At 42.0% G+C, this 14887-nt stretch overlaps 1 protein-coding gene across 1 annotated transcript; it reads right to left on the bottom strand.

The window, feature by feature from the left end:
* Positions 1-574: 574 nt before the first annotated feature.
* LOC127810859 (small polypeptide DEVIL 10-like) lies at positions 575-1371 on the bottom strand. The gene has a single exon (XM_052350431.1). It carries the CDS (start codon positions 1077-1079, stop codon positions 960-962), a length of 120 nt encoding a protein of 39 aa, XP_052206391.1. The 5' UTR covers positions 1080-1371; the 3' UTR covers positions 575-959.
* Positions 1372-14887: the final 13516 nt, after the last annotated feature.

The following is a 14887-nucleotide window of genomic DNA, read 5'->3' as shown; positions in this document are numbered from 1 at the left end:
AGTGTTAATCAGCTTGGAAAAAAATCAAGCTTGTTTGCCACCACGGCTCACACGCGTTTACACTTTCATTGCCACAAACATGGTGGGTTTGTTTGGAGGATGAGAAAATATGGTGTTGATTTTCTATCCCTTCATACATGTAGTGAAACCATAATTCTTGTTCTCAAAAGGCCACGATTGTTTCCTCCTATCTACACCATGCCTCCACAAAGTATCGATTTTCTTAATTCTTCACTTGTCAATCCCATAATCTCCACAAATTCTATTCATAGGCAAAGAGATCAAAAACCGCAGCTCTCGTGCATTAGGAAAATCCTAATATGTGCAATTGTTATGTGGTTTTTCAAACTCTTCATTTAACGGTTAACCTAAGCACATAATCATAATTCACAGGTGATTACATGACATATGCCCAACCAGATTCAATACATTTCACTTTGCAATTGTGGTTGCTTCTTCTCTTAAATTATTTGTGGTGTAATAGTAAATAATTTCAGCATAGAAGCAAAATTAGAACCCATTAGAAGAATATGATGGAAAAAAATATAATCCCTTACCTTTTTCTGAAGTTTTCTTCGGGGTATATAAAAAGAGTTAAAAAAAGAAAAAAGAAATGAGCAGAGCATATAAACATGCACGCATGAACAGAAGCATTATAAATGCAATCACTTGAAGGATAATTTGGGTATCCTAAGGACAACTTGTGACTGTTGCATCTATATTTATATAGAACCATGGAGAGAGAGAGAGAGAGAGAGAGGCGCAGAGTCAATATTCTTTCATTACAAGTGTTTGATTTAAGATCCCAATAACCTATCTAAAAGCCCAGTAATTTACGAACATGGGAAAACAGCAACCTGCTAAAATAGAACAAGAAAACAACTATGAAAATGAAATACAAAGCAGAATCGCTCGAAGAGCCTTGAGACTACTTAAAACTACAAAAAACGTCATCTTTCTTAGGAGTACTTATGCCAACACAGAAGCATAGAGATGCAGACCCTCATGATATAGAGTCTTGCTCTCTGTTGTTTCACCATTCTCTTCCACTTGCCATACCTCTTCCCCATCCTTGCCATTGGAGTCTCTAATTGCACTCACACTTTCTTGAACCAAGTCCTAAATTTATTGACATGCCTTATGATTCACATCAAGAACTTTTCTTGTGACACTTGGACACCTCAGGTGGCTCCACTTGTACTTCAAAACATGTAGGTTTCGTCTTTAGCGTGCCACTGATCTTTGTGCTGTAAAAAATAATATCCTTGCAATTTTTGTTTTTACAAAAATACCACCAAAATGATGCAATATTGATATTCTTGTGATTATAGATCATTTGATAGGAGACACTTAGACATGATATAAAGTATAAGATATAAAGTATAAGAGGTGTACAAAAGATAATGTGATAGATGAAAATAACTGACAAGATATAATTCTTGTAGTCGACTCCTCGTAATAAGATAAAGGCAAGACATATTGCTCTTGAATAAGTCATTTGATTGGTGTTTTTCTTTTGTTGTATAACTTCTCTTCTCCCATCATTGTCCCTGTGAACTCTCAATATCATGAACCTTATCCTTCTTGTTGCTAACCCCACGCCATCTCCTCCCTTTTCTTTGCATTTTTTTCCTCTCTAGCTGAAATGTTAACTATACACTCAATTAGAACCTCATGATGGTGAGCAATCCTTGCTTTGAGGGCCCAAGAATATGAAATGTGTCTGCTCAAGTCAATCAAAGGCCCATTTCTTTGTGTTCAACCTTGTCCATTTGCCAAGCTAAAGAATGGCAGGAAAAGTGTTCACACATGTATATGCCTTATCTTAAAATCAGATGAATCAAGATAAGATCTTTTATGGCATCTGTGAATCCCTGTGGACCTGTAGAATGAACTACTGATATCCAGCTAACATGGGTTCTAATTGGGTGGTTATGATAAGCTTTGGCCCTTTATCTTGTTGCTGTTCAATAAGATGGGAAATTTGTGGTAGAAAGTTGTAGGAGTGCAAGCGGCATGGAGACAACTTATAAATCAAAGGGTTGGAATGTTGTGATGTATTGAACTTAAAAGATGGAGAAAAGATGGAGAAGGAAACAATCAAGCTGTTGGGGAGTCTTCTTTGTTGCATTATTGCAGCTTCCGGGAGTACAATAATGTGTGCAGTAGTTGATCTGTACTGCTGGATGTGACTAACTGAGACAACACAATCTCTACATTCCTTTCCAAGGAACAACATTTAAAGTGTTTTTTTCTCTCTTTTTTTTTCTTTTTTTGCGTGTGAAGAAAAAGTATTTGAATTTAAATGCAATACTTTTGTACTTGAAGGTGAGTTTTCACTGATGTTATATATATTTCCCGCATCACTCCTTATGAGCTAGACTCAGTCCAGTGGGCTGGCCCAATCACCTGGAGCTCAGAAGGTCCAAGCGACATCATCAAAGAAAGCTCATACACCGCTAATATTCAAGCTCATATCGTAGATCCGTGCGAGCTCCTAACGCCCCCCAAGCAAGACCTCTGACGAGCTCCCTGAGATCTGTTTAACAAGCTTCTGATAAAGCTCCTAGTCCGCTTGCCCGACCAATTAGCTCGTTGGCCTAAATCCTTCAGCTCGCATAAGCAACAAAACTGCTGAACGGCCTGAGGCGGGGACTCACTCGCTTTATCCAAAAGCAAATCATACTCCTCGTAATGAGGAATCCACTCCCAGTTTTATGCAGAAGATAAGGACTGTTTGTCCTCAATTATATCATCTTTTTATTTTATGCAAATTGTAAATGCCCCTCATTATAAATAGGGGTCAGAAATATCATCAAGGGAACAAGAAGAATAATCAGATACCGCCACTTTGGAAGAATAATTAGGGTACGATCGTAGAGTAGACATTGTTTTGGTCGAACCACGTGAAAACCTTTGGTGTTCTTCCTACCTTGTTCTTCCTCCTTGCATCTTGGACTCACTCACTGTGGCCCAAACGAATCATGGTTAGCTAAAATTCAACGTCGACATTTTGACGCTAGAGGAAGGGGTCGCTCTGATCAATAGCCATGGCAAGAGCAAGGAATACTCGAAGTTCCGACGTGGCGGTCGACCCACCAGAAAATCACCGCGATCAACCGCGAGATTTTCCACCAAATGGAAGGCCCATTATTTCGGCAGCAGATATCCCTTTGTCACCACCAACTGGAAACATCACCGACATGCCGCCGCAGGCTACTATCCAACCCACTACTCAACCCGCCGGGATATGGGCGATCTAGGATTGGCAGCAACGGCAGGAGGCGCTAGAGAATACCGTGATGCAGCTCGCTGACGCGGTCAGAATTCTGGCCTAAACTTAATTGCGGGCTGTCCATGATCCACCAGCCTCGCCTCGGAGGGTTCACTAACCGCAGGAAGAGAGACCCCCACTGGCAGAAGAGAATATTGGAGACAATTACCCTTTTTTGGATCACCATTCTCCAAAACGAGAAAAAAGTAGGCGATCGCAAGCCCAACGATCTGTGGACCCGGACTCAACCGTGGAAAAGTTGTACCAAAGAGTCCGGCATTTGGAGGCATAATAAGAGGTCCGCAGCCAGAATAATGACCGTGGGGATAGGACGCCATTCACAAGAGAAGTTGAGCTCGAGCCCCTCCCCCAAGGATTCAAAGTCCCGAGTATGCCTTAGTACAACGGGAGCGATGATCCCTACGATTACCTGGATGCGTATAATGTTTGGATGGATTTGTAGACAACTAGCTCGCTGGTCAAATGTCGCTCTTTCTCAGCGACCTTGGGCGATATCCCCCGAGCTTGGTTTATGAGCCTTCCATCTCGTAGCATCGACAGCTATGAGAAATGCTAGCGGAGATTTCTCAATCAATACAGGGCACTGAGAAGGCAGCTCGCCCCTCCATATCACCTCACTACAGTGTTCCAGAGAGCAAACGAATCTTTGAAGGACTATATCGCCAGGTTCAAGCGCGAGGTGAGCAATGTTGAGGATCCCTCCGATGAGAGCGTATTAACTGCGATCTCCGCAGGCCTCCACAAAGATGGGAAGCTCTATAAGAGCATCTACATGACTCCAATTAGAGACTTGGGGGAATTCTAAGAACGAGCTGCCAAGGAGGATCGATGGGAAGAGACTTTTGGCTCGAAGAAGCCCACCGGACCAAAATAAGAGGCTGGGGGCTCCAACCAGAATAAGAAAAGAAATAATGAAGACACCGGAAGGGAACCTCGGGGAGAACGTTTGAACAATGAGGTCTTCAAGCGAGCTCATAAGGCAGAAAAAGAAGAACGGCATACGTAGTCACGGCGTTTCGACAGCTACTATGTCTTGTCTGATCCCCAAGAGAGGATCTTCGCCATGGAGAAAAATAGAGAAGAGTTTGGGAACCCCAACCCACTGACAACTCCCAACAAATTCAGAAACAACGAAAGGTTCTGTGCATACCATAACGAGGCGAGCTATAACACCTCTGAATGCTAGGCCCTGAGGGACGCCATTGAGGACCTGATTAGAAGAGGTCGACTGAAGGATTATGTGGTGCGACTAACCAATCAGCCCAACCCACAACCAGCACATCAACTGCCTTCCTCCGACTATGAGCACTCGCCAGTAGTACGAATGATCTACACGATTCGCAGCGGACCTTACTGACTGCACTCTCACCCTGCAATTAAAACACAATAAAAACAAATCATAATAAAACTTTTATATTTTTTTTTATTTTAGTGAGAGGTTTATACTCGCCAGTGTACGAGTGCAGTTGTAGTCCAAATTTAAATTTATATTTTCTGGATGAATCCAGGTCGTCCACTGAGAGATTTATTTATGGCAAAAGAAAAAGAATGTCACACACACGCACACGCATTTGGACAAATTGACAACAAGATTTTTTATGGTTTTGTTTTTAAACAACATATACTAGAAAATAAAGTAAGGCAAAAATTGAAATAAACATTAAAAGTAAAAATATGAATTTGGATAGTACTTGAGTTAAGACAATTTCAGTACCAACCCGTTGATTCCCAAATTTTAGCATAAAAGATTAGCAACATTAATTTAATTTCAGATATGAGGGTTTGTTATTAAATGCAATTAGAGATGATGATAGTTCTAGGTTAAGCAATCCCCATACATGATATGCGGGATTCTAATTTAAGCAACCACCATAAATCCAATTGCAATTAATACACAAAACAACTAAATTAATCATCCGGGTTTGAGTATGATAGCGTTTCCAGTTCTAGTAACTCTCATACATGGCATGAAAGCTCTAAGTTAGGCTTACGCTCCAATCCAAACCTAGTGATTTTTCAATAATTAATACACACTCATACTGAAATTTAAATTAATGTTACTTATTTAAAACGCAGTTTTCTTTGGGAATCATTGGCGTTGGACACTGTCCTTGCCTTAACCCAAGATTAGATTTAGCTACTCATCTCCATTAAATTAATTGACAGGAATTTAAATGACATAATTTAAATAACAGAATTTAAATGACAGGAATTAAAATAGAAGAAACTAACCGGCCATTTAGGTGGTAGATAATTAAAATACAAGAATTAAAATTGCAAGAATTTAAAGGCATAAACTAACCGTCCATTTAGGCGGTGAACAATTAAATGATAAGAATTAAAATTACAGAAATTTAAAGGCATAAATTAACCGGCCATTTAGGCGGTGAATAATAAAGTAATAATAAATGACATAAGAATTTAAAAGAAGAAAGGAAGTAAGTAAGATCACAAGAGAGAATACTAAAGAAAAAGGGAAAGAACAAGAACAATTCTCAAAAAGAGAATTATAAGGAAACAACTAAACTTTTATTCAAGAATAATAATCACACTTACAAATGCAATCAAGTGAGCTATTTATAGGCCACAAGATGCAATACAAACCACACAATTTCAATTATTCAATTAGACATAATTATATCTAATGGGCACTCACACACTTAAAGTTAAATGGATTTTAGCTATAATACACACCTAATATTAAATGGATTTTAGCTAAAATACATACCTAATAAAGCACTCATAAAGTTAAATGGATTTTAGCTATAATATCCACCTAATAGTTAAATGGATTTTAGCTAAAAAACACACCTAATAAAGCTCTCACATAAAAAATAAAAATAGATTTCTATAAATTGGTTTTTAATCTTCATTAGGATTAAAAATAATCCTTGGGCCTTCTCCAAATAATATCTTCCATGGGTTGCTCAAATTGGGCCTTAATTCTTCATGGGCTTGAATTCTTCATGGACTTTAATTTTTCATGGGCTTGATTTCTTCATGGACTTGAATTCTTCATGGACTTTATTTTTCCATGGGTTTGATTTCTTCATGGACTTGAATTCTTCATGGACTTTAAGTCTTCATGGGCTTGAATTCTTCATGCCTAAAAAAAATAAAAATAATTTAATGTTATTAATAAATTATATATTATATATATGTATTACACATGGCACATATATATATTAGATTATATTATATTATATATATATTACATGCATGCATATAATGATGTATATGTATTATATATAATTTTATATATTATTATTATTATTATTAAATTTTACTTTAAAATGTCATTTCATTCATTTTTCAATTTAAACTTGCATATAACCATAAAATATATATTAATATCTAATTTAAACTATTTTTAAGATCAAAAGAAGGGTATAATTATAACAAAATTTTTATAAAATTAACCACTAATCACTTACCTCGCTGGAACTTCCCATAAGTCTCACGACAGGTACGTGCGTGTAATACCTAGTATTACATGGAATTGAAAATAAATAATTTTTGACTATTTTGTCAGGATCTCGGGTGGTTCGAGAAGCCCAAGAGTCGGTCTCAGGAAATTAATGAATAAAATTGTCGAATTGGCGGTTGAGAGTACCTCGGGACTTGGATGTCCAAGGAAGAGGGCAAGGGATTGGTGAGCATCTCGAGATGAGGATAATGGCACTAAAAGCAGTCTGATCGGGAATAATTTATGGAATAAATTCTGTATAAGCCTGAGTGGGTGCCAATACTAAATAGTCGGAGGGGACCTCCTGGAAGCTGAGGGGACCCTAGGGGTGGTTCGGTTTTCTGTGTAAGTCAACCCTGAAGCGTTTTTGGGTCGAATAGAGGTCCCGTGCAGGCGTAGGGACAAAGTTGACATTTTCGTGAAATAGTTGATTATTAATTTTTAGAAAATCAAGAAATTGTGAGGCTTGATGGTAATTAATTTAAACCTTGGAGGGCTTAAGTGTAATTAATAGGTGTCCAAGTGAAATTATTAAACCCCTCAAGTGATATAATTGAGAAATTGGGGGATTAAAAGTATGTAATTTATAAGTGTGTATGTATATATATATATGTACGTGTGCACTGGAGGCAATTGTTGTAAGTTTGAAATTAAATTTCAAAATGTGAGGGAGAGGCCGAGAGCGTCTGAGAGGGAGAAGAGAGATTGCAAGAGAGTGAGAGATAGAGAAAGAGAGAGCAGATGAGAGTGAGACATTGTGGAAGAGAGCTAACGGGAGAGGGGGAGCCGGGCCAAGAGATCGCGAGAGAAGGCCAATCGGCCATGGCAGTAGCTGGCATGGTTGCTGTGGCCGAAGGTAGTGCAGGGCGGAGCAACTCGCTGCAATGGCGGCTGACGGTGGTGATGCGGGCAGCAGCGATGGCCGACGAAGGCTGAACCAGCGGCAGCAATGGCGGTTGGCGTGCTGGAGTTGCAGCGCGCAGAGGTGCGAGCGAGGAAGCCAGTTGCAGTGGTCTGGTGGTGCACGGAAGGCTGAGCCAGCGTGGCTCACGGCGGTCGGGGGTGCACGGCCAATGGCCGGAGGCGCACGGAAGAAGCGGCGACCAGGTGGTGGGCGGCACTGGTGCGTGGGTGAGGCAGTGGAAGAGCCAATGAAGAATTTTAATCCGGGCCAAGGGCTAATTTTAGCCCTGGCCAAATTATAAAAATTATAATTATCTATATTAATATACATAAAAAATTCAAAAAATAAAAAAAACCAGCTGGGGCCAAGGCCCCAGCTGGCCAACATGTGGCTCCGCCACTGGGGTGAGGGCTGGTGCGCGGGAAAAGGAAGAAGAAGCCGTGAAGAAGAAGGAGAAAGGAAGGGAAGAATAAAAGAAAAATAGAAAAGAAAAGAAAAAGGGAAATAAGGAAAAATCTGGAAAATAGGAGAAAAATTCCAGAAAATTCCAGAAAAGTTTAAAAATTATTTCGAGACTTGGAGCATACTAGAAGCTCGAGAATGAGATTCCGGACATGAGATAGTAGTCAAGGAGGCAACGCCGGTGTGGGCAATTGGCTGAGTTTCTTTTCCAGATTGACCGAGGTAAATTAATATTTTCTTCCCAAGTTATTTGCATTAAACGAGTTAATGTAAAATAGTTATTTGTTGGATTAAACCTTATGTCAGGGTTGGTTGGAAAATTATTGATGGCTGGTTTATGCCGTGGTTGGTATTATTTTGTTGAGTTGTTAATGGATGGTTCTGATTGTGTGTGTGGTGAAGTTGAGGGCATTGATTTAATGCTAGATGTTAATGGAGTTGGGTTTGTGTGTAATTGTATTTAGATTCAACCGGGGAGGCGGTAACCCTAGAAGAGCTCGGAGCTCGAGCAGGTGTTCTCGTCGAGGCAGAGTTGAAGCTTCGAACCAGGTAAGGGACGACCCCATGTGGAGGTGGCCTTGCAAGTTGGTAAATATGTTTGATAATGTTTTTATGTTGCATTTGCATGTAGTGGTTAGCACTTGCGTGATGCGAGATCTAGTGGACCTATGGCCATATGAAGGACTAGTGTTGTGAGGGATGATAGGTTAATGCCTCAAACCTTGGAGGGTTGTGAGGATAAGTGGGCCTAGCCTCATTTGCATGCATTGGCATACATAAACATGGTTATATTCATATTTACATGCATTGCACCCTTACTGAGTCTTATGACTCATGAGGTTTTACCTTGTGTTGTAGATGATGCAAGACCATATGCAAGCAGTGATGGTGCCAGGAGGCTGTTGTGGCAACTAGTGGTGTTGTCCGAGTTGTGTATTTTATTATCTCTTGTATGTAGCCATGTGGTGTTATATATGTATACCCTTGTGAGTAAATGTATGTGTTGTTGAACGTTAGATGTATCTAATTGTTGTAATCATCATAGTGTGATAGATGATTGTGAGTCTGCATGATGTATAAGTGGCTTTAGTTGTTGAAGCCAAGTTTGGAACGAGTAAAGATCAACGAGGTATGTTCTCATAAATCTCCAATACTCAGCGATGGGGTTGTTATGCTAGCTTTATACCTGGGTCACCTTTGGCTTGCGATGAGGCGAGCTGGAGAGATGTGAAGCTCACTTGGGTTTCGGGTCCCAATCCGCTTAGTTTTCTTGTTTGAGTTGGGACCGATTCCTGAGTGGAGCGAAGGGAAGGACGAAGCCTAGTTCCCACCTAGGGCGTTTCCTGTTGAAACATAGTTCAACCCTTCAGTTGTGGTTCGTCAGGTGAGTAATCCGGCCGATTATTTACCGGTGGAGCCCGTAAGTGGGAGTGGGTCGTTATAGTGCGCGAGGCCAACCATGTCTTGTTGGCAAGGTCAAATGAGCAGTTTGCCCCCTTAAAATGAGCTAGGGGTGATCTGGTCCCAGGAAAAATCGTTTTCTCGGAAGAAGAGGCCAGAAACGTCTATTGGCCGCACAACGATGCATTCGTTATACGGGCTCAGATCGGCAATTTTGAAGTGCGGAGGATAATGGTGGACACAGACAGCTCAGTAAATGTTATGTATAGAGCATGTTTTGATCAAATGGGGCTGGGACCGGAACAGTTGAGCTCATCCCCGGAACCTCTCTATGGATTCACAAGAGATGCAGTGATCCCTGTCGGACGGATTAGTCTTCCCTTTACTGTTGGGGATGCGGATTGTCAGGCCACCACTTTAGTGGAGTTCCTAATTATAGATTGCTCTTCGGCGTACAACGTCGTACTCGGGAGACCGGCTATGAACGATCTGGATCTGGTCACTTCGATCAGGTCGCTGACAGTCAAACTCCTGACCCCTAATGGAGTAGGATGCATATGAGGTGAGCAACACCTTGCGAGGCGTTGCTATGAAGATGCATTAAAAATGAGAGCCAAAGGGAAGAAAGTGAATGTCATTGCAAGGAATGACCCACGACCTGCCAGCCGAAAGGGTGTTAGCTATGATCTGGAACCTCGCGAGGTGGATTGTGACAGGTCCACCAGCCCGGTGGAAGAGCTCAAAGATATCCTAGTCAGCGAGGCGGATGAGGAAGGGTGCCTCAAGCTGGAAAAAAATTTAGCCCTCGAGATCCCACTTACAAGCTAGTATGCCAGAAGATGAGGCCAATGACTTCTGAACGCTATGCCGCTCTTAAGGAAGAAGCGGACAAGCTCTTGGCAAACGAGTTCATTAGAGAGGCTCACTACCCGGTTTGGGTGGTTAATTTGATATTGGTAAAAAAGAAAAATGAGAAGTGGAGGACCTGTGTCGACTTTACCGACCTGAACAAGGCTTGCCCTAAGGACAACCTTCCTCTCCCAAGAATCGATCAGCTCGTGGATACAACAGCTAGTCACCAGCTCCTTAGCTTCATGGATGCCTATTCGGGCTACAATTAGATCCCCATGAACCCCGATAACGAGGAGCACACCTCGTTCATTACCGATCGAGGGCTTTATTGTTATAAGGTCATGCCTTTTGGTTTGAAGAATGCGGGCGCGACCTACCAAAGGCTGGTCAATACGATGTTCGAAGCACTCATCGACAAAACCATGGAAGTATACATTGACGACATGCTAATGAAATCAGAATGAGTAGCGAACCTTGTTTCTGATTTGAGAGAAATGTTTAAAGTCCTCAAGAGTTATCAAATGAAGCTTAATCCGCTCAAGTGTGCCTTTAGGGTAGCCTCTGAAAAATTTCTAGGGTTCATCGTAAATAATAGAGGCATTAAGGCCAATTTGGACAAAATAAGGGCTTTGCTTGGCATAAGGTCGCCTGTAAGAAAAAAAGAGGTGCAAAGCTTCAACGACCAGGTCGCAGCCCTGAGCCAGTTCATTTCTAAGGCAACTGACAAATGTGCCTTGTTTTTTGAGCTTCTATAAAAGGCGCAAGACTTCAAGTGGACAGAAGAATGCGAGTCTGCATTCTAGCAAATAAAGGAATACATGAGATGAGCCCCACTGCTCGCTAAGCCCAAAGATGGAGAAAAGTTGACCCTATATTTGGGAGTATCCCAACATGCTCTTAGTGCGACCTTCATTTAGGGGGATGAAGGGGTGCAACACCTCGTGTATTACGTCTCTAAGAGGTTGATCGATGCAGATACAAGGTACACACCAATTGAAAAACTGGCTTACTATTTGATAATGACATCTAGAAAGCTGCAACCTTATTTACAAGCTCATGAGATTGAAGTCTTGACTAAGTACCCGTTGAGGCAAATCTTGCAAAAGCCAGACACCTCAGGTCGTTTACTAAAGTGGTCTATCGAGCTCGCTCAATTCAATATAAAATACAAATCGAGGACGACAATAAAGGGATAAGCATTGGCAGATTTCGTTGCTGAGTTCATTGGGCCAATTGACGAGGTATTGGAGAACTCGAAGGGGTCATCCTGGGAATTATACGTGGACGAATCATCAAGTAAGCAAGGAGCAGGCGCTAGGGTTACGTTGATAAGCCCTGAGGGTCACAAAATCCTCTACGCCCCGAGATTCAGATTTTTGGCCACTAATAATAAAGCTGAGTATGAGGCCCTATTAGCAGGGCTCCGTCTGGAAAAAGAAGTACGAGCAGAAGCCCGGCAATCTTCAGTAACTCTCAGCTGGTTGTCAATCAGGTACAGGGAGAATACCAGGCCAAAGATACGAAGATGATGGCATACTTGCAAAAGGTACGCGAACTCTTAGCCATTTTCGAAAAATATGAAATGCGCCAGATTCCCCGCTCACAGAACTCTCATGCTGACGCATTAGTTCTCTTAGCAACTGCCCGGGATGTGGAGTTCTTAGGGGCCATACCTGTGGAGTTCTTAGCTACCCTAAGCACAGAACAACGAGCTGAAACGATGGCGATCATGGTGTCCCAAAGCTCGTGGATGATTCCTATTTTGGATTATCTACAAGACGGGAAATTGCTGGAAGACCAATTGGAAGCACGTCGGCTGCGAGCTTGAGCAGCTCAATATTACATTTATGATAATAAACTGTACATGAGGGGGTTCTCAGCCCCACTTCTGAGGTGCATCGATGGCATCGACTGTCAGATCGTGTTGGAGGAGGTTCACACAAGCCACTGCGGTAATCATGCCTAGGCACTTTCACTGGCACAAAAGGCGCTCCGGCAAGGGTTTTATTGGCTCACCATAAAGCATGATGTCGTAGAGATAGTCAAGAAATGCGAGAGATGCCAAAGATTTGCTAAAATTTCGTGAGCTTTGCCAGCTTACCTACAGTAGATGAGCAATCCATGGCCTTTTGCTATTTGGGGCATGGATCTGATCGGACCGCTTCCAACAGCCCGTAGAAGGTGCAAATATGCCATAGTCGTAGTCAACTACTTCACCAAATGGGCAGAAGCCAAAGAGCTCGTGCAGATCACCAGTTCAAAGGTACAGATATTTGCATGGGATAATATCATTTGCAGGTTTGGAGTTCCACAACAAATAATAACAGACAATGGGACCCAGTTCACCAGCGAGCAATTCATCCAATTTTGCTAATCGATGGAGATTCAGAAAATTTTCACCATCGTGGACCACCCCTAAGCCAATGGACAGGTCGAGGCTGTCAACAAAATAATCAAGCAGATCTTGAAAACAAAACTTGAAGCTAGAAATGGGGCTTGGGTAGATGAACTGCAAACATTGCTCTAGGCTTATCGAACAACAACTCGGAGCAGCACAGGAGAAACCCCATTCTCGATGGTGTATGGATCCGAGGCCACGATCCCAACAGAGAACGAGGTGACTAGCCACCGAAGGACCACCTTCAATTCAAATGACAATGATAAGTTGTTGGCGACAAACCTCGACTTGCTTGAGGAAGCGAGGGGTGTAGCTCGTATGAGGATCGTCGTCTATCAACAAAGGTGGCACGGTACTACAACCGAAAGGTTTGAATTCGACATTACGATGTTGGAGATCTGGTATTGCGCTTGATACTTCCAGGAGCTCGCACGACAAGTGATGGCATATTAGGCCCGAACTGGGAAGGTCCATTTATTGTTAAGGAGAATCTGAGCAACATGGCATATCACCTCACGAATATGGATAGGACCACTCTCCATCGAGCTTGGAATGCGAAGCACCTTCGTCCCTACTTCTAATCAATGTAATTGTTTTGACCTATTCCTATTGCAATTTACGTGCATATTGTTGATTGAAATCTTTGGATCTTTATGTATCACGCTTTATTGGAAAGAATGTCACAAAAATAAAGGGTCGGTAAAACCATGGTTTGCGAGCTGGGGCCCGTGCAACTTAGCCACCGTGCTATGGTTTGCGGCTTGACCGAGCATTCATCTTGGTACCCCCCCAGGTCGTGGTTTGCGAGTTGAGAACCATTCCTCCTGACTTGAAGTCATGGTTTGGGATCTACCGAGCAATCACTTCCATTAAATAATCTCGAGTCAAAGGTTCACTAACTGGGATCTTTTCATCTTGATGAATGTCATGGTCTGTGAGCTACCTGAGTGTTTCCTCCTCGACTAAATTATTTTTATTGATGTTCGATTGAATATCTTTTAAGTTGCGAGCTGAGAACTATTTCCTCTAAACTTAAATTCATGGTTTGGTATCTACTAAGAAACCACTTCCATTATTTAATCTGAGGGTTCATTAGTTAGGGTCCTTTCATCTTGACTCAAGTCACGCTTCGTGACCTTCCTGGATGTTCCCTATTTCTTTCTTAAACTTATAACAAGTCCTGATGTGTCAGCTGAGGTCGCAGGATAACCTACCTGGACATATATCTTGGCAAGCCCTTCATTATGACTTATATGATCTTGTTAAGGATGTGTTATCTAAGAATCGTCGTGATTTTTCCTAAAAAATGGAAGATCGCACCTTACTAGACACGCATTGATACGTCTGTTTGATCAATGACCTATATTTAAGCTCGCTAATATGCGAGCTGGGAATTCTTTGATCTGGACTTGTCATCTTGAAGTAATGTTCCTGAAGGCTTTTTCCAAAGTTATATTTTCAAGCTTATTCTGATATGCAGAAGCTTTCAAAGACTCGTATCAAGTTATATTATGGAGACGAGTTTAGGAATCATCTAAGAATTCGACAAGTTTCAAGTTTGACTGAATTGGGTTCGCGAAGAAATCTTATAAGCAAAAAGGCATATGCACAGAAAAACGCTGAATCTCATTAAAACAGGTACTTCTATTACAAAATGTGAAAAAGGTACATGTGTTACAAAGCGAAAAATGAAGAAAAAAAGTTAAAGAAGCCTAGCTAGGAGGGGCAGTTGCTTCGATAGGCTGGGCCCCTACAGGCTGGACTAAGTAGCTTGGGTTGGCTGGACCTCAGCAACTTTGGCAGGATGGGCCTCGGCAGCCTCCGCAGGTTAGGCCTTGACAGCTTTTGCAGGCTCAACCTCGACAACCCCGGATGGCTTGACCTCATTAAGAGTAGCTGGCGTCGCGACCTCTGATGAATCAAGCGGGGTGGTAGCTTCGGCCTCCTCAGCAGCCTCGGCCGCTACCGTTTCACCTCCTTGACACCCTGCACATCGAAGAAAGAGAAATCCATCTCGGGATGGTTCAACCAAAGGGTGTACAAGAACGACGAGTAGATGTCGGACCTTGTTTCCTTGCGTACAAGGTCCATCCGAGCTCCCACCTCCGC

The sequence above is a fragment of the Diospyros lotus genome, chromosome 10 (assembly GCF_014633365.1).
Source record: "Diospyros lotus cultivar Yz01 chromosome 10, ASM1463336v1, whole genome shotgun sequence".
Lineage (NCBI taxonomy): Eukaryota > Viridiplantae > Streptophyta > Magnoliopsida > Ericales > Ebenaceae > Diospyros > Diospyros lotus.
The sequence above is the reverse complement of the archived record's forward strand: the minus strand, read 5'-3'. Positions and strand labels throughout refer to the sequence as shown.

Excerpts from the sequence above, each read along its gene's own strand:
- LOC127810859 (XM_052350431.1), bottom strand. The coding sequence starts at position 1,079 with ATGGCAAGGATGGGGAAGAGGTATGGCAAGTGGAAGAGAATGGTGAAA.